The sequence below is a fragment of the Apteryx rowi genome, unplaced genomic scaffold, assembly GCF_003343035.1.
Source record: "Apteryx rowi isolate R43461 unplaced genomic scaffold, aptRow1 scaffold_391, whole genome shotgun sequence".
Classification (NCBI taxonomy): Eukaryota; Metazoa; Chordata; class Aves; order Apterygiformes; family Apterygidae; genus Apteryx; species Apteryx rowi.
In genome coordinates, this window is record NW_020450430.1 from 854,844 (window position 1) to 879,053 (window position 24,210).

Consider the following 24,210-nt stretch of genomic DNA (forward strand, 5'->3'; position numbering starts at 1 on the left):
TGCTACCCGTATTTTCTAACTACACTTTAAGAACACTGGAGCAGTAAGATTAAATGTGAAGAAAAACAAAACAACAAAAAACAAAAAAGGTAAGTCTAGCTTTAGCACCAGCCTCTAAAATTGGTTTCTTTCAGTACTTACCTGTAGCTTTGCCTTAATTTCACTTGAATGCACAGCTGGATCCTGATCTAAGCTCCTCTTAGCCTGTGCACTTACAGCATTATTCATCCACTCCACCACTTCACCAACACACTTCTCTACTTTCATCATTTCCATTTCATCAATATGTATGTATTTCTCATCCTGCACAAATGAAGATGTTTTATATTAGTTAATAATGTCAAGTTCACTGGCATCAAGTTATGCTGACAAGACTATTTCAATTATATACCATTTATCATCTTCACTGATTTTGAAAATAAACAAAAGTCAGCAACAAGCCAGATCTGTTACAGCAAGAGACACCAAGAAATACAGATGTCAAAATAAAGCTTCCTTTGCCTGATAATCAAGCAAGAGAGCTAGTTCATAGAAGGGAATGCAGGCTTCACAAACAGGTCATGCAATAAGATAACATGACATTCGTAACAGGATTGCTAAAGGAAACCCTGCCCTCTCTTCTGGGAAGTCTTATGTGGGCCCAGGGCAGTTAAGATGGTGCCATTCTGCTGTACACAGAAAGCGGACACTCGGAGAGTGGCTCAGCTTTGGGAGCATTCCCCACTGTGCCATACTAACAGTTATGCAAGTAACTAACAGAGCAGGGAAGGACCTACCCAGCAACACAACCTATGATTTTGGCTGGGAATTCAGGAGATGGATTTGAATCTTAAACCTATTGTATTCAATGACGTTAGTTATTTCAGGACTGTGTAATATTACTGCATGATTCACTTAATAAAAATGGTTTAAAAATCTACAGCTGTGAAGACAGAATTGTTTCTGTTGCAAGTCTCTATGTCCAATTTAACTAGTTTGAGTGTTGTGAGCTGTGCTATTTAAACTGGTAAGCTGAAAGCCATGGACTAAATTTTCAGAGGCAGGCATGCTTATGAAGAAAGTTATTTTCAAATGACAGTGGCCAAAAAAACATACATCGTATACATAAAATGCTGTATGTTTTCGTTTATCCTGAACTGTCTTTTATACTCATGCTTCTCAGCATGGCACAATATCCATTCTTGCTCCTGAAAGAACTGGAATGTACACCTTTAATGCACACCTTTAAAGAAGTCAGATTAGCTTTTAAAAGATCAATAATCAGACTACAGTTTAGCCTTCACTTTTTATGAGAATGTCCTTTTGGGCCTGAAAATATCCAGAGAAATATCAAGCAACTGAAGCTGAGTACTGGGAGACATCTGTGGTGTTAATTTCATAACCTATACAATAGCAGACTGCAGGTCATCTGAGAGTGAATTTGAAATCTCTCCCAGCTGGTGGGCCTCAATGAAATACTGTGTGGTAAAAGATAGATACTTTCAGGGCACTTACTTTATTCCTGAATTCCCCAGCTACTGTAGCATAATATTGGAGCCTGCGTCCCAGTTCTTCTAAAAGCCTCGGTCGTTCTTCTGCTTCTTGATAACGCATTTCAATTGGAGTWCCTAATTTCTAGAAAAAGCATTTCCTATGCATGACACAGTTCACTAACATTCATTAACACTGTTTCTTGTGGTATTTTGGAAATTTTGTTTTTTGAGTGTACAAACAGACCTACCTTTAAATCCTCCAATTTGTCTACATACACCTGCTTAGCTTCATCCTCACCGTCTTCATACAGCCAGCCTTCTGTCTCTGTTAGGAGTGCAGAGAATCCCTGCAGATCCTATGTGTCAATATAATTCAACATGTTGAGCATCAAAATATGAACTAATTGACTGTGCTTGTCTTATACAGACAGGACAGTTAAATATAAGCATTAATTCTTAGCCTCCTGAAGGGAAACTCCATTTTTACTGCAGCTTTTGCTTAATTAAGGCAATTAAATCATCATCTTCTTAACTGGGAAATACACAAGTCTGCAACATAGGTAGCATTTGCAATTGGTTGCCTTGGATTCAGCCAGTGCTTGGAGTGTGCCTTTAATTTATGTCTTTGGTTATAGATACCATAACACAGCTTCCATTTCCAGTCACCAACTTTATTTGGAAACATAACTTTACTCCCTGATGACAAAATTTGTTTTCAGGGATATATACTATTTGCAAAACCAGAACCTAATTCTTGATCAGTCACAGCCATCATTCAAATAAGTAACAATTTTCAGCTACTCGCAGGATGGGTATGATAAAGCTTGACCAAGAAATACAGAATATATATTTGATAATAATGTTTTCAGAGAAGCTCTTGAAACTATAACCTACCTTTTCACAAACAAACTTTTCGTATGGTCCAGACAACTTGTCTCTAAACTCATACACATATTCCTCCACTGCATTCTTTGCATCATTTCTTTCTTTTTCCAGTTTGTCTTGCATAATCATCTTACCCTGCATAATAACAGAAGATGTTTTAATTAAATATCTATATTCAAATGGCATCATAAAAAGCACAGCTTCTGTGAAACTTAATAATCCCCCAGAGGCCTTGGTTCACATAACTGCTAGCATTCTGATAGCTACACAGTGGACTCACCTGAAGAAATGGGATGTCCTTCTCTAGATTGAAATAGCTTGAACCAACCTGTGATCTTATCAGGGAATACAGTTCTGATACTATCACTATAAATGACACTTCATTTTTTTTATTAACATTTGTCAGCTATGTGTTAACGTTAGACAGTGCATTAGCTCACAGTAAATTAGGTGTCAGAGTCTATATTCTGGGGTTACATTAAAAGATCAGAGGTTGCCATAAAAAGCAGAGAAATGTTAAATAACTAATTAAGAAAGCAGCCTAACCACACTAACTCACCTCTGTTTCAATATACATATTGAGGAGATCTTTTCCTAACTGCCAAACCAAGTTAGCTTCAATAGGCAGTTCCACATTTTTCACTTTTATCTTGGGTTTTTTAGCTTCTGGAGGCTGATCACCTTTCTTCTCATTTGTCTGAGTTGGAGAGAAGAAAAATAAGATAATATTCCTAACTTCTTTCTGATGATGTAACACTTGGATGGGTAGAAACATTCCTGGGTAGAACACACAAGAGATTTTCTGTGTTCTTTCATAATTTTCAATATACGCTTGTAAGACACTTTCCCTTTCAGGGATTACATCTCATATTCTAGGCTGTTTACCATCTATTTCACGGACAGTACTGAGCGACAGAAAGGGCATCTCCCAGATATATGGTCTCTGCAGTTTTTCCAGAAGTGCCCATCTGTAGCTTAGCACTTCACTAGTGATGCTGACAGTGGCAAGATTTTAGACAAAAACATTTTCCATCCATATAAAAGCAAACAACTAGCAATGTCATGCAGACTCATGTTTTTCACATAAATTGTTTCCTCTTAGGTTTAAGAATCCCCAATTCCAGCTTCTCTCAGCAGGTCTAATAAGCTTGGCCTCTAGCAGCTGTTAAACAAACTGAAATTTCTGCAATCCAAACCAATTAGCTGTGCAACACTGCATAAAGACARGGGTGTGGTAGAGAGACTTACTCCTTGCAGGAATTTTTTCAAAATCTTTGAAAAAAATCATTAGAAGTTATACAGATCATTTTTCATAATAAAAAAAGAACAGAAATGAAAGCAGTCCTGAGCACCAAGTTCCTTACTTTTCTGGAAAACGTTAYCATTTTAAATGCCACCATTATAGAGTATAACATTTTCAACAGAGTTAAAGGGTCACTCACTTTCTTGACATCTGGGATTTTGTTTTCTTCAGAGAGAGGTTCTGATGAAGGGGGAGACTGTGGCGTTTGCTGACCATCAGTTTGTACCTGGGACTGTGTTCCAGCCTCACTGTTCTCTTGCTGGATATTTTTCTGAAATGAAAGCCCAGGCACAAAGGATGTAGAAGGCATGTGCACYTGTATTTAATAAGAGTTATAGGGCACTTCACTTCTGACACACATACTATACAATGTGCCCTACAAAGCATTCTGTGCACACGCAGACACACACATGCTTTAACAAAGAGATACAAGCTAGGCGCAAGTCAGGAAGGACTTAGTGAAAATGCTGCCAGTGCCAGGCTGGCAGCCTAAAACTTGCATGTGTGTGTGTTACCACTTTCTCTTACTGAAAGTGGCTTTTATTTTACTGAATCATAGCTTTTTGGTTTTTCATCCCCTCAGAAAATTATTAAAACATCAAGTCCACCATAACAATACTGCATTATTCCCCACTGTCCCCCTTCCTTCAATGCGGTAGAACAATCCAGTTTTCCCTTTCACAAGAAGTTTCAAAACTTGACTAATATGCAGGATTATAAACAAATCCCTTCAACACAGAGCGCACAGATGACTAATAACCCAACTGAGTTCTCCTCTTTGGAGCACAGAGATAACTACAGCAGCTGCAAGTAACCCACCCTCAAGTAACCCTCCTGTTGCCATTTGGCTATACTGGAGGTAACCTACACTTTCTGAACAGGCTCTACAACTGATTTTGAAATACACACTTTTTCAGGATAGCAGCACTAAATTTCTCCCATTCTTATAAAAACATTATTTTTCCTGACAGCTTTGCACATCTCAAAATTAACATCACTTTGCCTCCTTAGAAAATGTTATTTTTTTTCCTAAGTATTTAACAGCAGAATGCACTTTGATAGTAAGGACATTCATGCACAAGAAAGATCAACTCACATCATTTGAATTTTCAGGAGGCCTCTGGTCCTGAGATTCTACTTCAGTCTCAACAGTGACATCTTCACTCTCCTCAGTTTTAACCGGTTCTACCATGGATGCAGTGGACACACTGAAAATGCCATGAGTATTGACACGGACTTTCACTTTGACTTTAGACTTCTCTCCATCCTTCTGGGCTGCCACATTCTGTATAACATACCTACCTAAAAACAAAAGAATATTCACATGATGGCAATAACTAGGTAACATTACAGAGTTAGGAAAATACCTCCCTCTTTCATACAAAAGACTTTTTTTTTTTTTTTTTTTTAACTGTATTTGACCAAGCCAATGGAGCCTAAGAAATTCATGGCTCATGAATTTCTCACCGGGGCACTCCACCAGGAACAAAATTAGCAGGAGAAGAGGACAGAAATCATCTAGATATATCATTGCATGTTTTTAAGCCTGTCTTTCTGGCTTCATGCCAACTGTGCCTAATATTAAGAACACGTCTTCACCTTAGTTTTTAGGTTTGTAAAATTCAGCCCACAAATCTAAGATAAAATTGAATGCTTTTTCATATCTATTTCAACATCAGTAGTAAGTTCTGAAAGCCTTTACAATGCCTTACTATCTGTGCGCATCTCAGAGTCCTCAAAATGAAATTAATACTACTGAAGACATAAAATTGGCTGAATACTAGCATATTTTTGCTTACAACTCAAAAGGGAGAATGTTTATTTTCTCTATCTAGGGTAGGTTTTCCTAACACCAGTAATATAGAATAAATACCAAAAATAGAAGCTCACCCTCCCGTAGTTGTGCTGTCTGTGATGCAATAATGGGATAAAAGAAAACTACACAAAGATTTAGTTTAATGCAGATGTTTTGAAGAGTATCTTTTTAATACACGTTATTGTCCAGTATAGAAACAGTATTTCTRGAAGTATAAAAATCATATTTTCATTTTCAGCTTCTAATATCCACATAAATCTGTCCTTACATTTTGCTCTGAGGCAGAAGTGTATTTTTGTGGCCCCTGTAATACTTGAAATAAGCGTTGTGAAAGTAAGAAACAGACAGACAACTAGTTTAAAAGTGCATGAAAAGTCAGATCTCCTTGACATTAACTTAAAAGCAGACAAATGTTTTTTCTGCCTACTACACGGTCATATGTTTATCACCAAAACAGCAACTTGGAAATTATGATACTCATATAATGAATTGCTATTTAGCAGTTAATTTCATCACAGGATGAATATACATACACTCACACACACTATTTTGTTGTCATGGATCTGGTCCTCATGCGTATGAGTTTTTATCTGCCTACTTTATAGGTTAAAGACTGTAATCCCCTCTTGTAAATCCAGTAATACTGGGGTTGTGACCTATCCTCTCTTTTGACAGTTTCATCCCAAGTACTGACTCACTCAGAGCTATTAACAACTCTGTTCTGAGCAAAGAGTTAGTGGGTGGGTAAGCTGAAACCAATCTGATTTTCAAATTCCATGCTCAATTTGCAGACCAGCAGTTAAACATCTTTTCATTTGTTAGAGCCATATAAGTTGAACATACAAATCCCACTACTGGTCTTTACAGTAACAGTTACAGAAATGGAAGTCTTGTTTCTGTGACTACAAAATACCATGCTGTTTTCTAAGATATAGAGTATTTGACTTTTGTGACTATCAGTGAAACAACCACATAATTTACTTCAAAACAAGGAAAACAATTGATGGTTCCTGTTAGAATAATAGTTATAGCTAACTTTGCAGTGCATAATATATTAGCCAAAGTATCAATAAATCAGATGGAGATGGTTTTGCCCTATGTAATCTCCCAACCACCTCCAAAGTATTTGTAAAATTAATCTTTAATACTACCATTCTGATGATATTATAATGTAAGTGTACTGTTAACCAACAGAACAGCTGTATTGTGAAACACCTAACCAATGGATAGTTTGGGTATAAACAAATAAACAAAAAACAAAAGGAAAAAAACAGAAGAGCAACTGTTTTCCTGAGAAGAGAGATTTGTCATTCCTTCTACAACCCTGAAAAAATAAAGTGTAGTAACTGTTGAGTTTTCTAACAAAACCAAGCAATTACTTGACAATTAGTAACAAATTTCTATCTTAATCCTACTGTGCAAACATACAACATCTGAATCCATGCTTAGAACTCAAGAGCAAGTATTTAACTGGCCTGTCTTTACCATCACAATCTCTCTGCATTCTAAACTCTTTGTAACTGTCAACACCTCAATATTTTAATTTGTCAAAAAGAAAGAAACAGCTGTTCATAAATGTTACCAATACAATTCAAATCACTACCATAGTCTTGTAGCTGCCAATGTCTCATGCTGCCTTGATTAAAACTTAACATTAAGGAAAGTCCATTAAGTACAGAAAACTGCAACAACTAATAATTCAAGTGTTTTACGTTTCACTGCTACTGGATAATTCATACTTAAGTTTTCTATATACAGAAGGTATTTTTCAAATATTCCTAGCTTTCTTTAATGAAAGGCAGAGAAGAGGATTAAAAGAAGTTAAGAAGCATCTCTTGCAATTACAGTCCCATTCTAGTCCTGGCCATTCTGTTCCAGTTCCCCCTCATCTGTTCATCACACTGAGGCATCTTTTGAAGCTAGGCAAAAGCCAAACTCAGTTACATATGAAATGGGACTGCTGAAAATAGAGTCCTCCAGACATAAAAGATTAAATATATATCCATCATATAGCTGTACTGTAACACAATGCAGCATGTTACTATTGCAGAGTTGATTTAAGACCAACACTGATACCAAGCAATGTGAGACAGCACCATTTCCAGAATAATTACTTACCAATTTTTGTCTCAGGATATGGGACTCCATTAGGATCAGAATAAAAAGCTTCTAACTCAAATGGACCTTTCCTATAGAAGGTAAGAACTTTGGAGAAAGGTGCTGCATGATTTCTGCTGAATACCTCATGGACCCTATAATTAAGAGAAAACATCAGTCTTAGCAAAATGTTTTTAGCTGAAATGTTTTGATTTAGGGTCAGAAATTGTCAAGAGAAACAACACCCTGCTTTGACAAATTTACCCTTCCGGACATTTCCGAGAAAGAGTCTTTGCTACTGTTCAATAAGATGGGGGGGGGGGAGAGGGAGAAGGGGAAAGGAGGGGATTTACCATTGTGTACTATAATGCCAAATTACCTTACTCCACTCATTTTGATTTGAGTCTCAGAAGCAAGTACGTTTAGATGTAGGTGGAAACTTGAGTGACAGACTATCAGCAGACCTGCAAAATTTGTTTCCTCCAAAGATGTTACTCTGAGAGCTTGGAACAGCATAATTTAAATCATAATTTGCACCCTTCCTCAGTTAGACTCAAAAGCTAATTATAACCCTGCTAATTCCTTACTCATTTGCCTTCTATTGCTCAGTTGAGAACCCTGACACCAGATTATTATTCCTTCCTTGATATGACAAGGGAGAGGAGAGAGGTAGCGGAGAGAGGGGAAAAAAGGGGGGGGGGTGGCAGAAATCTCACACCCCACATCTTTCTGTTCTTTCTCTAGGCTCTGTCCCCCATTATGTCAGTCTGATTCTTTCTAATTTCCAACTAATTTTTATCTCCTAACTATGGAAGGAGCTCATCTAGTAACCTAAATGTGAGAAAATAAGTGCTTCACTTGGAATGTAAACCCATAGTTTGTTCTCAGAAGCCTGTGACCTATCAAATATTAGGTTCTGCCTCCCCACAGAAGGAAGAGACAAAAGACTAAAGGCTGAACTACAGAGAACATGAGAAGAGAATGAACAAGTCCCTCTACTACTCTCCCTAAATTCTCAGAGTAGAATTTAGATCTCTGTACATCCTGAACAGCAAGAACTRCATTTCCCATAGGCATGGCATAATTAATGGCACAGTGCCATAATTAATGGGACTGTCTTAAGACACTGCAATTGCAAGAAATATCTTCTCCCTTCCAGTCCAACAAGTCAATGAAACCACAGAAGGGTTAAATCCTTGYTTCTGCTTTCAGCCAGATGAGCAGTATCCACAGAAGCTGACATTTATGTAATGCATAACGTTCCTACTAAAGCAGTAATCCAGATCGGTGTTAGGAACACCTTGAGTACAAAAGCCAGAAAGGAAAATGTGATCAGAATCTAGAAGTTCATGTAGTTCATTTTGTATTCAAAACACCAGACAAGCAGATATGGGAAGTACAAGGAAACAAGACATCGGCTGACAGCTTATTGAAGTTGTAATTTATTTATTTTTGAAATATATGAAGATAGCTATGGCTAAAACTTTAACACATGCTTTTATACAGAATTCTGCCATCAGTCTCTGGTGCAGGACCTACACTGTCTCTGCATCAAAATGCCAAGATCATAATTTAAATACAACCAAGAACATTATCCTTGAATTCTGAAAGCCAGAAGCTTCTGMACACTGTATTTTGAGCTACTTACCCTTCAGTGTCTTCAGCTTCTGTGTTCCACAACAGAGATATTGGGAATGGTGTTGCATCTGTCACAGAGAATTCTCTCACTTTAAAAGCTGGGGAAAGAATTGCACACTAAAAGAAAACAGACATGTATTACAGTTAGTTAACTGCTCTTTCTGCTCCCTGCCYCCCCAATACATTAAAACATCTTTCTATAAACAGAGGAAAACGAGAACTGTGTTGGCTTTACTAAAAGGGAGTTAGGTGAGTTGTTTGATTTTAATGAAATCTGGTAAGAAAACAAAAATCTCCTATAGAAGTGTTTACATTCTTTGCATTAGTGGGACATTTGGCCCAATCTTAAGACAACCCTATTATTCTTAGTTCAAACATTTAATCTAAGAATGTCATTTTTTATTCTTACTATACCTTGTGAAAATGGTAACAGTCTAAAGAAATAGCAGGACTGCAAAGAATGGAAGTGCTGCATTACTTAGCCCTAAAAGAAATAATGTTTGTCTTACAGGTCCTGCTTCTTTCCCTGCAGAGAATTGACTGCTAGTGATGGAAAGCAATTAGTAAGATGGGATAAAGAAACAAGACAAAGAAGAGGGAATAAAATAAGAGAATGGGTAAAGAAGAAAAGGAAGGAGTGCTTTGCCTGTAAAAAAAAAAAAGTTCACTTGGACTGGAAACCATAAAAATAAATAGGGGAGCACGRGGACAACAATAGAATAAAAGTCAGTTTTACATGGATGAAAAGTTGGATACCAGAAAATGCACACTTGCAGTGTTTTTGGCTCTACATAGATGCTTTTTGTACACTTTGGTGATGAAAGAATTTCTTCTCTCAGGTTGACAACTTAATTTTTTCTTTAAAAGAAGATTCCTATATCCTGTTCTTTCAAAGAGAAGAGTGGCCTGCTTATAGAATACACTGAACAGTAGTACTTTAAATAATGTACCACAGAAGAGTACTGTGAACTCTAACAGCACAGTTCCATAAACAGACTGGTGAACAAGTATGTTCCTTTGCCTGCTTTTAAAGGAACCACTCTTAACATGGTTCTTTTCTGTGGTCTTCTAACATTTCTCCTAACCACTTGGTTAGCTCTCCAAAAGAGTGCTCCCCGGAAATAGAAGTATAAAGATTCTCAAGTGCTGCCAATACAGTACCTGCAGAGCACAGCCTCTAGCTATGGCTTCATCTGCATTCAACGTTGTACTGACATCTTTGCCAAAGAATTTAGCAATCCTCTCTTTGACAGCAGGAATGCGGGTTGCTCCTCCGACAATCTCTACAGCAGTGACATCTTCCACTTTCAGTTGTGTTTGTTCCATCAGTGAAAGCAGAGGCCCTTCTATCCTTTGCAGTAAGTCAGCACACAGTTCTTCAAATTGAGCCCTAAGGAACAGAAAAAAAATTAATCAAAACATGCCTGTCCCACCACTACGATTTCCTAGTGTTTTTGTTTCTAAACTGATTCTGGCCAATTTGTTAACTACATTGAAACACGAGACTTAAGGTTAAGCCCCTGTGAGTGGACTGAGATGACAGCAATAGACAAGGCAGTGCATGAACAGCTGCTCTACAGATTTTCCTATGCTGTTATTAATGCAGTTAATCAATTTAACTGCAAGACAAAGTATTGTTTGGGCAGGTGCTGTATTTTTGCCTCTAAGCAGAGGTTACAGGTAAGAACACAAAAAGCACTGACACTTCCTGTACTATGAAAACCTATTCCCTAAGTACTGGGGACTAAACACTCACTCAACATCAGTTACAGGACTAGCAAAAACTACCAATAAAGTTGTGCCTATGAGCATATACATGTGTTTAAAAAAGACCTCATTTACACCAGGCCATAATCAACTCATCCTCCAGTAGCACTGTTTCTGTCCTCCATTTCTCTGTTAATATCCACAATACAGTAAGGACAGGAAAAAAAAAAGCTCCATTCATTGCTATCTTAAGAATGGTATGGGATTAAAGCCACCTAAATATGGAGGAGACCTAAATGTCCAACCAACCCCACCGGTCTGGTTTGCATGCACCTGTCTACGGTTTTAAAAATGTGTTATTCTACAAAGAGAATCCATGTTTATCAGGCATACATTATTACACTCAGACAGTGCATCTCTTTGCTCAGGTAGCTGAACATCAGTTATTCTAGCCTTAGTTATTCTAGCATTAAAAGAAAATGCCACAGCTCTTCAGTACTTGCCCTGAATTCTATAACAAAAAGTCTCTTTAGGACATGGGAAGAAGCAGTTTAAGAAACATGGCCAAAGCAACTGCCTGTCTTAGACCTCACCTGTTCATTTTTCCAGATACATCAGTATCATTCATAAAACACTCAATATTTAGGGGAATGTCCATGCTATTTGAACTCATTAGTTTCTTCAGCTTCTCGCACTCCTGATACAGACGAAGAAGAGCTCGAACTTTTGCTTTTGGATCCAGTTTGTACTTTGCTTTTATTTCTGCACAAAAGTAATCTACTAACTTTCCATCAAAGTTTCTTCCACCTAAGAAAGGGTCAAATGCTGTGCCAAGTACCTGGTTTGAAAGAACACAATTATTTAGTCTTACACTCAGTGAAAATCAAATGTTGTAGCAGTCTTCCAACATCAGCAAGTCTTTGTTTCCAAAAAAAGTTGGAGACAAACCAGCCTATGTTCTAACACACAAGCTCTATTTTAATCAGCCACATCAGCCAAAAATTGGTCTTCACTTTAACAGTGGAAGTAAGCCTAAGTAGATAGATGACAACCCTAAGCAGCCAAAATCTCAGCAATAACACAACTTTAATGCAAACACACATTCATTTAGATAAAACAGAGTGATTCCAACTGTACTGTATACCTTATATTGGTGTATACCAAGCAATTTACAGCCTCTGCTTAAAACCATTCTAATGAAGGGCATTGATAAAAGTAGTATTCATCTTTCATTTCTTTGCCACTGCACATGCTTTAAATTTCAGAATTTATTTAAGCAAAGTAGGATTACAGATCATTTGATACTTATGTTTCATAAAGCCTTTTATTTTCAGTTAGTCTTACTACCTTCAGTTTACTCTTGTTAAACGCACAGGCTGATACTTGAAACACAGAATGTCCCATATCAACAAACACTACTATCCGTGGCTTCTCTTCAGGAGCTGGAAGGTCTTGTTTATAAATTCCATAGTTCAGAGCCACTGGAAAACAAGTATCAGATATTATCATGCAATCTTTAGTGAGTCTCCAAGTACACCCCATCACATCCTTGTGAACATTAGCTATAGGATCAAAAGCAGCAAGAGAAAAACAGACATGTACTTAACATAGTATGCCTATGCAAGGTCTTACCTTTACAGAGGTTGTATCCTGTTAATATATGCCCTAGAATCTGAAAAGCAAAAAACTCCTACTCAATCATGTATATGCCTAAATGCTTAAGCATGCAAGTCTAAGAAGCAATGACCCTGCTTGGGTATTATCTACTTTGATTTCATTTTATCAATAGCTCAGTTTTTAGCTTCTAGGTATCAGAAATAGTGTTTAAAAGAAGTTTTGTATTTACAAGGAACACTCCAGGCATGAAGTTTTGTCCAAGAATGCTACGAACAGCCAGCAGAGGCTTGTCAAAGGGAAGAATCTCAGCCTAAGCAAGGAATATCAGGCAATGACAGTTTATGAAGTGCGCCAGAAGTGTAAAATAGAAGCAAATGGGGTATGTAAACACAGGATGACACAGTCAAGGGACACCAGAAACTCTGCAGCAGCATTCTGGATGGATATTAGTGTCAAAGCTAGAAATAGGGCTGATGCAGTAACAGATGAAAAATGAAAGCCTAGAGTTTCAGCTACCTCATAATGTAGGAAAGGCTGAAATTTTGACATGACAGACAGAACGTGCAAGACATTTGAGCATGATGAAAAGAATCCCATGTGGAAGATAATAGTCCAGGTTACAGACCACATTCTCAAGCAAGAGAATTAGAGCATTAGAGTAAGTTGTAAGGAAGGCTGTGAATAAGTGCTCTAAAGAGCAAGGTTTTGTAGCCAGTGACATCCTCTTACATGACAAGAATGCAACACTGGCTCACCTCTCTCACATCAAAACCRGTAGCTCCAGACCATCTGGAACAAGGACAGCCTGGTTTCTCACTGAGCAGAGGTTTGGGATTTATGAATTCTGGGGTCTAATGAAGTTCTCCCTGCAGCTGGCACACTCATTTTCACCTGTGTGGATTCTCTGGGGTCTGTAAAAAACCACTGTCAGCATCACAGCAGGCCCTCCTACAGCCAAGTCATTTACAGATGCTTAAATAAAGAACAGAAGCTCTATTTCATGTAGTATGTCCAAGTGCTATATCTTTGAGATCTAAATTTGGCTGAAACTGTGTGTTGGTCTGGCCACTCATTTAATGTTTATATTCTTGACTTTATATTCAGACAGACCACATTACATTTGTTTCCAGGCTAAAATGAATTTATGAACAGAACTTGATAAATCACAGCAGGAGGCAGCAGCTGTATTTGCCTTTTATTAGGACAAAAGGAAATAAACTATTTTTCTTTTCTGTCTTATTATAAATGAGGACCTCTTCCCACAGATATAAAAGATTCTTAAATTTAAAATGTTAGAAAACATTGCTCATTCGCCCTTCAAGCCAAGAAAGCAAAATGAGAAGTGCTATAATGCTACACATAGGCTGGTGGTGCTAAGGATATGAAAGAGCTTATTTGCATTCCTGGGGACTGTTCATCTCAAAGGCAAAGATTCTAATGATCCTTGCTAAAAAGTCCTGAAAAGTTTAAGATTCATGTATGGCCAAAGACTGAGCTGATGCAAGTGCTCTGCCAAATAAGCAGAAAAGGAAATGCCTTTGTGGCAAGGTTTTTAGTTTGCACGTACCGCCCATGACAGTTCACCTTTGAATCAGGCATGAAGGGTTACCTCTCTTTCAATAAAGAAAGGGGTTGGAAAGGTTATTTTTGAATGCCAAATTAAGTGTTTTTTTGTGGAGATTGATTTCTTCATAAATATCTTTAAAATGGGATTTGAACGCTAAAAGCAGAGGGTTGGATATTTGTCATTCCTCCTCCTCTTTCTACATCCAAGAGGCATGCAGTCCTGCTGAATACTGCAGTTCAGAAGATTACACGCACACACCAACATGGGACACAAGTGTATCTACTGTGGGATCCACACTTACCCAGCTCAAGAATTCAAACTGCCACATGCTCTCTATAGCATTCTTTGCTATACAAATGAGAAACTAAGCTGAAATTAGATAACACTAGCATATACCTATAGGCTTGTTTCTTGTTAGGTGTAAATACGCAGAGTGCTCAATGTAAAAATCTTAATACTGATCAAATGGCAATGTTCACTAGCAACCCTGCACTTCACCATAGATATGTATCTGAAAATAATTCTAGAAAACATGAAAATATCAATGCATCAATACATGTTTAAGATTATTTTACTCTTTAAAAGAAATTAATTGATTCAGAAACATGAATCCACCTGGTGCTCACCAAAAATGCTGGCATGGAAAGTTCCTGTTTCTTCAGAGAAAATAAAACCCTCCCAATTTTTCAAACACATACAGAAAACCTGGGAATACTTAGGATAAGAACACTTGCTTTTAAAAAAGACCAAATAAGCTATTTATTCCGCCAATTATTTTTTAGCATCCTGAACACATCAGCAAAGGGGATTACACTGACAAAAACTTTGGAAATTAAGTGTGAAGATTATTCAAGGAATTTCMTTTAAAAGTGTTTAATCTGATAACTGTTCATTAGAAGGTTTCTTCCACTGAAATCTGGACACTAAACTAAATGGATGAGTAGTCCAGGCATGTGTGATGACTCTTAAGTAAGCACACAGGAACATAACTACTGCTAAAGCTTCATCTCATCTACACTTGCATACAGAGGACATTAATGTGAAAGATTATAAGTCAAGAGGAGAGAAACAACTGTTTTGAACAAGTTTGTTTAGTATTTGATTTTTAAAACCAGCCTTATTTCTTAGAGTACTTAAACGTACCTTTACCATACACAGCTTCACAGAAACTGTTATTCTATCATACCTACCTGCTGTCATGTCATTCATTAATCTAAGACAGTTTAATCCAACAATCTGAGCTGCATCCAGAACAGATCTCCTTTCAGCGTCTGTGAAAAAGGATGGAACCTGGAAAAAGCAGATAAGAACAGAAAGTTATTTCCAGAAAATGATACATCGTGAAACACTGTTCATTTGAAAATTTTCATTTAAAAATTGTGTCTGTTCTACATCTTTAAGGAAGACACTCACTGCAAGATTTTAACATACAACTACTGTACAGAATCGAGGCTTTAAACATTCTACTCAATCACACTAGATGGAATTAAGCTAGTGTCAGCTAATTTACACTAGTACATACTAGTGAGAAGCAAATGACATATCTGTATACAAATGGTAGGAACTCAAGCAAGAAAACAGAACTTGAATTACAGGTGCAAAATATGCAACCAGGTATTATGGAGAGAGACATAGAAGAAACACAGTCACAATTAGTTCAGGTATTCCTGTCCAAGGGGAAAAAAAAAAAAAAAAAAAAAGTACAGCAGTATTACAGATGAGAGGGTACAAAAAAATAATATGAATAAAGAGAATCTGTTTTGGCCAAAGGGACTTTGGGCAAAAAACGGCAAGAGATTCTGAAGGAGTATATTATTGAATATTTGCTACAAATCTTTAGCCTTGGCTTTGGACAGAGACCTTTGATGTCTTCAGAGACAGAAATTACATCATTAGAAGACATTAACTTTCCACATACTGACTGGAGAACAAATTCTTCTAATAACAAAGCCAAATACTCCTAGATACAACAACTTCTTCAGAGTGTCACTGGGCACAGAGAGGTGAATGCTATTTTATACTTAAGCATTGCAATGGAATGACTGTTCTTTATCTAAGGTCACTTCATGACCAGTCATAAATTGAAAAAAAATTACCTTACTGAAAGGATGAATAAAAATAGGACAGAAATTAAAGTTCTCAGCTGCCAGAGGGCACACTGTGATATGCAAAGGTATCTTCATTGTGTAGTGTGCTCAGACATGGAATCTAGTTGCAGCAGGGTACACACATGGATCCTGGAAATGCTCTTGGGCCCCAAAGTTTAGACATCACCAAGAGAATGAGTTCATGAAGTAGTTCAAGGACTGGAATATGGAAGCAGCCTGGGAATTCTTTAAGTCTAAAGCTAGTTAGGGTTAATCCCTTTGTAAGTGCTTACATGGTTTCTTTTTCACTATACGCAAATAGAAACAAAATGCCCTCAATAGCTGAAGTTCAAAGACATACTGTTTCTGTACACTACAATTACTTACAGAAATAACACAGTCAGTTACTGGCTTTTTCAGGTTACTCTCTGCAGTCTCCTTTAATTTAGTCAACAACATAGCTGAAATTTGCTCCACACTGAAGATATGTTCCTCATCCATGTACATGACCTGGACAAAAAAAATAGGAGAAACAATTCCACCATTTCAACTGGAGAAAAATTGACATTTAACATTTTTGGATATGCTACTGCCTAATACTTTTTCAATCCTGACAAGCTTAATTAGTCCGTTATAAAACTGCAGTTTACAATTTGATTTGCCACTTGAGTGTCTACAAAAGCAATAACTCTATTTTGACACAGACTTAAGCATCAAGGACCATATTAACCCCACAGATAAAGAAAATGGCTGGGAGTTTCAAGTGATTTAGAAAGTGACTTGAATGTAAAACACGAATAAGACATGGTCCYACAGTATTATGCTAAAAAAGTGAAAATAGCCATAATTTGAAAACTGCTGACAACCGCAGAAAAGTATAGAATTATGTGCTGATTATCTCCCCCYGAAATTTTTGCACTTCTGTTCAAACATTTGAAGAGCATGAGTTTTGCCAAAAAATTAACTCCCTTAAAAGCCTAACCAAGATGGTGATTTTAAAACGAAGAACTGCACATGAAAACTTCACCTTATGCATATAAAAGTATAAGCTTAAAATATAAATTTAGTGAAAAGTTAATTCTCATGTTGCTCCCTCCTAAAAATTACTATTGAATCACCAGTTTTCTGTGTACTAGAATAAATACCAATAGCAAAGGGAAAGAACATTTTATGATTGATTCTTAAAGTAGTACTTGMCTTTTATTCACATCATTTCAACTTGCAGAAAACAACAGGGCATTGCAGTTTCAGTGGAACAACTGGTCACTAAATACCCCAATCCTACTGAATGCTACTTACTGAATCTACTCTCAAAACTTCCCCCCACACACAATTAAATAGAAGAACACACTCATTTGTTCTCCAAACGGACTGAGAACAAAAAGAAATACCAAGTAGCGCTGTTCTCTCAATACTAAACTTTCCTGTACAGTAAAAGACATCTACACTTACTGTAATTAAAGGAAAACATTAATTTCTGTCTGGAACTGTTAACATCACCAGTCACAATCTGCATCAAAGTGTCTCGTCCTTTGTAAAACCTGACCATCCTTCTAGTCAGAAAATTCAGTCTAATGCATAATCTCTTATGTAATCTATTCATTACTTAGTCTGATCTATACTGAAGTTCCGAGGCACCAGTTCAAGGCATGGAGAAAAGAAGAAAACATAAGCCCACAGCCCTAACTAAGCTAGAGCCTTCATTTGGGAAGCAGCATTATAGTCTGTTATGCCAGCAAACCTATCATACCAGTATTTCTACAGAGTTCTTTAGATGAATCTAATGTTAGTAACTGCACCTCTTTTTTAGAAAAAGCTGACATAGTTCCAACAAACTCCTTGTAGTGTGAGCAAGGCACAAACCTGGATTATGTTGTAAAGACTGTTTTTGAACATCTGCTGCAAGTAACTTACAGGATACCAGACAGTCCACTACAAAGATGTCGCTCACTTGTAACAAATATTTTAAAGAGCTTCTACTACTTGAGGAGTATGTAACCATGTAATTAGACTGTTACAATGCATTCCACATGAGACAGAAAAAGGTTAATACTTCAAAGTAAAGCCACATAACCTTGTAATTATCTTAGCAGTTTTTCTGCTACAATGTTTGAGCTGCATGTGCAATTTGCCACCAGGGAAGCTCATATTTGAGCAATTACTTGCAATGAGGCTTTATTTGATAGTTAATATACATTACTTAAAGATGAAGTTGGCTAYTCATGCAACCGCTCCTCTGTATGAGAAAGGTTAAAGAAAACCTTTAGAAAGATTAAACGAAACCTGTATTTTTATGATTAAATGCTGAAATGTAAAGTTTTCCATTTGGCTATAAAAAATGGAAAGTTGCACTGCAAGTTTACCTTTACTCCAACGCCACCATTCTTCATAGGAACCAAATCATAGCTCAACTTTTCTTTTTCCTTCTGAACAAAAGGATCATTAAATGCACGGCCATGAAATCTCTTGAAGTTAGATACTGTGTTGTTGGCATGAGTAATTTGCTGCAAAGAAAAAACAGGATATTTTGAAAACTACTCTTACTCATCCTCCAGTGTTCAGCATTGCTCTATATRACCCCAAGCACCAGTCAAGTTTTAAGACGACTGTTCAGTTACTTGCTACATTTATTTCCATCACACCTGTAATTGCTATCTGGTACTACAGCTCTATACCAGCTCATTATTGCAGAAGACCTAAATGAGTCAGAGCTACACAACACAAGTAGCTCTAAAATCTTGAGGCAGTCAGGTGAGCAGTAACAGAATTTACAATATCTACTACTTTAGCCACCTAATTTAGTTGCAATTCAAATAATTACAGATAGGAGCCAGTTTCATTGTCACTGACCGTCAATGACTGCAAGCTGGCACCACAATCCCAGCCACCTCACCTCCAGTCCTTTTTTTTTTGCCCTCATTACATTAAGCACAAACAATTGTTTGTTCAGTCATTCAGTTTCAAGCTTATCAGTCTCCTGATCCCGTTCAGCACATACTGGCTTTTTTCCCCCAAGCTACTTTCAAACCAGTTCAGTTCCCTTGTTCAGTCGCAAAAATCATTGTGCCAGACCAAAGGAGGATGCAGTGTGATAACAAGCAGCTAGAAAGATGAGACTCTTTCAAACCAGTGTCAGTTTAAAGTATCCGCTGAAATACACTGCAAGCTCCCTGTAGAACCAACCCAGAGAGGCATTCTAGATGACTAGAGTGGCCTAGAAGAAATACACCTCAAATATACCTGCAAATACTTCCATGAGTGGAATGAAGCCTATTCTGTTGGATGGAAACTATAGAAGTGCATTGTTCTCTCCGGCATAATTTCAGGCAGGCACCAACTGATTCCATGGCAGTAAGTCAAAGGATAAACACATTGAGGAAGACTTCTTGCCTCTACTACCCTCAAAGGAAACTATCATTTTCTTATTACATGCAAAATTATCCATCACAGGATTGAAGAATTAAAACTATATCTTATACTGGTAAATTATGTTTCTATGAGAGTTCTCCAACAGGAAAACCCACTGACAAAGCAGCAGCTCATATCCATACTATTAAACGCTAACTTCCAAACATCATCATGTGTGTGGGGAAAGATGTCACACTCAAACTCGCTGTTGGAAATTGTTCCTGGCCTATTCTAACTGCCAAACAGTGCCCAGCAATTGTAATGGAGAGTACTAGTTTGTACAGGCCAAAATCATGTCAGGAGATATTCCAATACTTTAACACAATGAAGTATTTAAGTTCCAGTGTCCAAAACCATTTTCTGGCACTGTGTCATTATTTGTATAGCCATAACTTCATACCACTTGAATGCTCTGTAACTCACAGTTATACTGGGGAAGAATGTGGATGCAAAAATAATTATTATGCAGTGGGCAGAGAAGCACACACACTCTGGTGGCTTTTTATAACCTAATTTAGAATTAAACTCAAAACCTTTGAGTTTAAACTCCAACCTGTTCCAAGAGAACATTCTTAGGATATTTTTAGAGCAATTTTATTCCATTAGATCTCTAGCATGTTTCAATATCTTCCTGCTTAGTCACAATTAAGAAAGCTGAGATCACAGTTGGTTAACTGACACACAGTTGCTCACATCCAGTTCTTCCAAGACTTACCTAACATATCACAGAATTTCTTTAAAAAAAAAAAAAACACTACAAAAACAGCTAAAGTGTCAGAATAAGAGACCACCTCTGAGTATTCTGAGCTCTCTCACATATAGTCACATTCTTGAAGTCACTAATCAAGACTTTTAATTAAGAAACTTATTACTTAAATGAGTAAGATAATCATTTTCCTCCTTGATATATGCAGCTACTACATTCTAAGTCACTGAAAATATAACTCTCAGTTGTTCAATTCAAGMAACTTCCACATTTACAAAAGAAACCTGATCTATACAACAGGTGGTCAGCAAAACTGGATTGCTTACAACAAGAGGAATTCATGCTCTGAAATCTTTTATCATTTTAAGTTTCACATTCTTTTCTTCTGRTAAAAATATTTTGTTTCAACTGCTAGGACAACTAAGCATGAAAGACTCAATATATTAACATCCCTTAAAGGCTAGCTAGTCTGAAGGCAACTGAAGTCCCAGGCAGGCAGAAAACACAAGACAATTGTGCACACACACTTTTAAATGCAATTTTAAGAGACAATCTATTCCACTTTCAGTTTACTTGAAGTTCTGGACAGGATTTAATAGAATGATCTAATAATACTGTTATATCTTTCAGTTAGTCTCAAGAGAATCTACATAGAATTTAGGTCATTTGTTTTGAATAATAACTCATTTATTTTTGTACACTGATGAATTATTTTATGACTTAAAAACAGCGGAAGCCAACAGCTAAATAAACAGATGTAATGATAAAACTGAAATTTCTCTAAGGGGGAAAAAAAACCCACCCCCCCCCGCCACACACACACACATTTACTGCATTACATTGAATGTCAACCTGTAACTGAAGATGTATGTGTGCTTATGAACATACAAATTATTCTTATTTCCTTGGCTGTTGAAAATTAAGAAGGAAATTGTTATAGTGGGAAAAAGTCTCCTTTACTGCTCTCTCCATGGAAACCCATTGCAGTGCCTTTACTACATGAGAGATCTGCACAGGTCAAGACAAACTGCATGCTTGGTCTATACTGGCAGTAGTTATGTAACAACCTACAAAACAGGGGTTTACAATACTTGGGGATTTAATCGCTGCAGTTAGTTACTTTAAGATGTGTCAGAATTGAAATTTCTTTTTAAAATGAAAATATTATTATAATATAACTTTAAGTATTTCTTCAAGTCCCTTTCAGAGCAGCTCAATCGAACAAAAATGAAGACTTACACCTTAAAAAAAAACCCCAACACATAGGCACTTACCTTCTAAAGAAACCAAAGGTAACAAGGTACCTAAATAGCTTTAGGAATCTGGGCCAAGAGTCTTGATTCACATCTAATTTTAAGAAACTATATCCATTATCTAAAATGCTTTCCTTCGAATGCAGGAAAATCCTACAGGCAAGCATTAGGACAAGAAACCTGATGAGTAAGTTGTCAGAAGCGGAATGTGTTCAACTGGAAGATACTACTGTTAATAAAACAGAGAGCAGTAATGTTTTTGCTAAAACAACTTGCATTTTGCATTTCTTTGCAGGAAGCATGGCAGCATAGTGCAGCATTTCTAAAATAAAAAGTGATTAACTGACAAGAAGAAATTATTTGATTTTAGTGACAGGTACACACTGGTACCTGAACAAAGGTTTGCATTAGCTGTTTTACTGTTCCTCACAAATGTCAGGAAATGACCTACCTGGTTTTTAGCTGAGACACCAATAGCTCTGTTTTTGGATCCAAATGAAACAATTGATCTGAAAAAGAACAACAGGTTAATTAACGCCTTACTGACCATAAATGGTACTGAGAACTGCTGTGGATACATTTTTTAGGACTAACAGAAACAGAGTTTCAGGTTTTACACAAAGTGAGGTTCTTACAGCTTGTGGTAACACACTACAGTAAGAGTCCTATCCATTTTAAAGTCCTGGCTTGAATCCAGGACTTTTCACAATGGCTTATTCAAACACAGTTAAATATGATTACAGCTGTCACATCCAGATTCCATCCTGCCCATTTCTGTTTGACTGCTCACAACTTTACAACTCTTGCTTTGAGCCTGAGGATTTCTATACCTGACCTCAGAATAAAGGTAAACTGCTCTTGACAGTTAGAAGAGAATCCACTCAGCTAACTGAAATACCCTACTGTAGGAAAACTGGCTTTTTTTTGGTTAAAATGTCTTTTTTTGATGTGGCTAAATTAAAACAGATAAAATCTAGAACTTTCAAATTCATGCATATTTAGCTCTGGGGAATGGTTTCAATAAAAAAATAGACTGATAAACTTCATCACCAACAAAACAATTACAAAACAGGTTTCATTTGCGTGTATTACTAAGTCGTAAACTGTTTTAACTGCCCGCAGCAATATGCATTTGCACAAGAGACAAGAGAATGCAATTCTATAACTGAATCTTCTCCCTTTATCCCSCGTGAAAAATAAACCCAAGCTGACCTTAAAAGTCATTCACTGCAAAGCTGAGGCTTTCAGTTCCAGTACTGCCTTCCGCCAGATACGGGGGAGAAGCTACCTGCTAACAGCGACCACCCTCTAACCCATGTGCACCCAATTGCATCCCCTGGGTGGGAATTCACGCCGCAGCAACAGACTTTCCCAGCCTGCCATACCATTAGGCTTACAAACACCCCCTCTGCAAGTTGCCCCCGTTTTCCAAGTACGTGTCCCCCAAAACACGCTTCAGCCGCGGCTCAGAGCGGGCAGCTTGCTGCGTGATCACACACACAGACACACACACCAAAGGCCCCGCGGGGCACTGCGCGGGCTCCTCCGCAGCGGGGCCCCGCGGGGCGGCTCGGCTCGGCTCCCCCCGCCGCCGCCCAGCGCCCGCACCGGGCTTCCCCGCAGCGGAGGTGGCCGGGGTCCCCCCGCGCAGGGCCGGACGGCTCTGGCCCCCCGCACAGGGTCACCTGCCCCCCCCCACACACACACACAGCAGAGCCAGCCCCCTTCCCCAGCAGTCCGGAAGCTTCCAGCACCTTCCAGCGCGGGGCCCTCCGCCGACCGTTAACCCCCCCGCGGGAGAGCCCCACGGGGGTAACGGCTTCCCGGCTGCGGGGCCCCGCCGGCCGCGCCGCCCCCCCGCCCCGCGCACTCACGGCGTGCACCGGTCGCTGAACTCGTTGGCGACGGTCTCGATGCCGCCGGCCCGCGCCACGGCGATGTAGCAGCTCTGGAAGCCCAGGTCGAAGCCCACCACGGCCATGGCCCTGCCGCCAGGGGCTGCCCGCTCCGCGCCCCCGCTGCAGCTGCGCGCGGCTCCGGCCCGCTCCCGGCGCTGCGGCCACCCCGGCTCCGCGCCCGGCCCCGGTCCCGCGCGCGGCGTCTCCGGGCGAAGGGGAGGGAGGCCGGCACCGCCGCTTTAAATATGACAATGAGACGAAGTTTCCAGAAACTGCGGCAACCACTCACCGGCTCCACGTGCGGCTTCCGTTTCCGCCTTCGGCGGCGTTCTCGAACAATTCCTGCCAATCAGCGGCGCCGGGGCCCTGTGACACGAGCTGTTCTCATGACGACCGCGGACGCCGCCGACTCTGAGAGGAGAGGCGGGGGGAGGAGGCGGGGCGAGTTTGCGCCGGCCGCTGTCAAAGCCGGCGGAGCAGGGGGCGTGGCCAGGCGGGAGGGGAAGGGGCGGGGCCAAGGAGCCAAAGATCGGGGGGGGGGTAGCGGAGCGCGTAGTGGGTGTTTGGCGCGCGCGCGCGCGCGGCGGTGGACGTTAAACGGATTATCCGCGCCGCGCGCTCCGGAGCGGACGGGCGACAAGCAAGTCCGCCTGTCCCGGCGCCTTCGTGACGCCTCCCGCAGTGCGGTCCCCTTGTCTCCTCGCCTTCCTTTGCTCTGCCGCTCTCAGCCGCCTTTCCTTCCTTGCTCCTCAGCTT

At 39.0% G+C, this 24,210-nt stretch overlaps 1 protein-coding gene across 7 annotated transcripts in view; it reads right to left on the reverse strand.

Annotated features, from left to right (window-relative positions):
• Positions 1-23,614, reverse strand: part of HSPH1 (heat shock protein family H (Hsp110) member 1) — a 36,253-nt gene extending 12,639 nt beyond the window's left edge. For 3 of the 7 annotated variants that reach the window (XR_003254966.1, XR_003254965.1, XM_026074610.1), the window contains exons 1-17: positions 23,431-23,613; positions 22,008-22,065; positions 18,553-18,693; positions 16,577-16,699; positions 15,293-15,392; positions 12,266-12,399; positions 11,512-11,756; positions 10,373-10,601; positions 9,222-9,328; positions 7,595-7,728; positions 4,757-4,962; positions 3,800-3,976; positions 2,917-3,054; positions 2,367-2,492; positions 1,721-1,828; positions 1,495-1,614; positions 142-303 (exon numbers count right to left, since the gene is read on the reverse strand). Coding sequence is in view for 5 of the 7 variants with exons in the window: in XM_026074610.1 (XP_025930395.1) it covers positions 142-303; positions 1,495-1,614; positions 1,721-1,828; positions 2,367-2,492; positions 2,917-3,054; positions 3,800-3,976; positions 4,757-4,962; positions 7,595-7,728; positions 9,222-9,328; positions 10,373-10,601; positions 11,512-11,756; positions 12,266-12,399; positions 15,293-15,392; positions 16,577-16,699; positions 18,553-18,693; positions 22,008-22,065; positions 23,431-23,537 (2,415 nt within the window). In the remaining 2 variants the exon portion in view is untranslated. Of the gene's footprint in view, positions 1-141; positions 304-1,494; positions 1,615-1,720; positions 1,829-2,366; positions 2,493-2,916; positions 3,055-3,799; positions 3,977-4,756; positions 4,963-7,594; positions 7,729-9,221; positions 9,329-10,372; positions 10,602-11,511; positions 11,757-12,265; positions 12,400-15,292; positions 15,393-16,576; positions 16,700-18,552; positions 18,694-21,577; positions 21,683-22,007; positions 22,066-23,430 lie in introns of those variants that run through there. The other 4 variants (XM_026074611.1, XM_026074612.1, XM_026074613.1 and 1 more) reach the window with 4 other exon arrangements.
• Between the last annotated feature and the right edge of the window lie 596 nt (positions 23,615-24,210).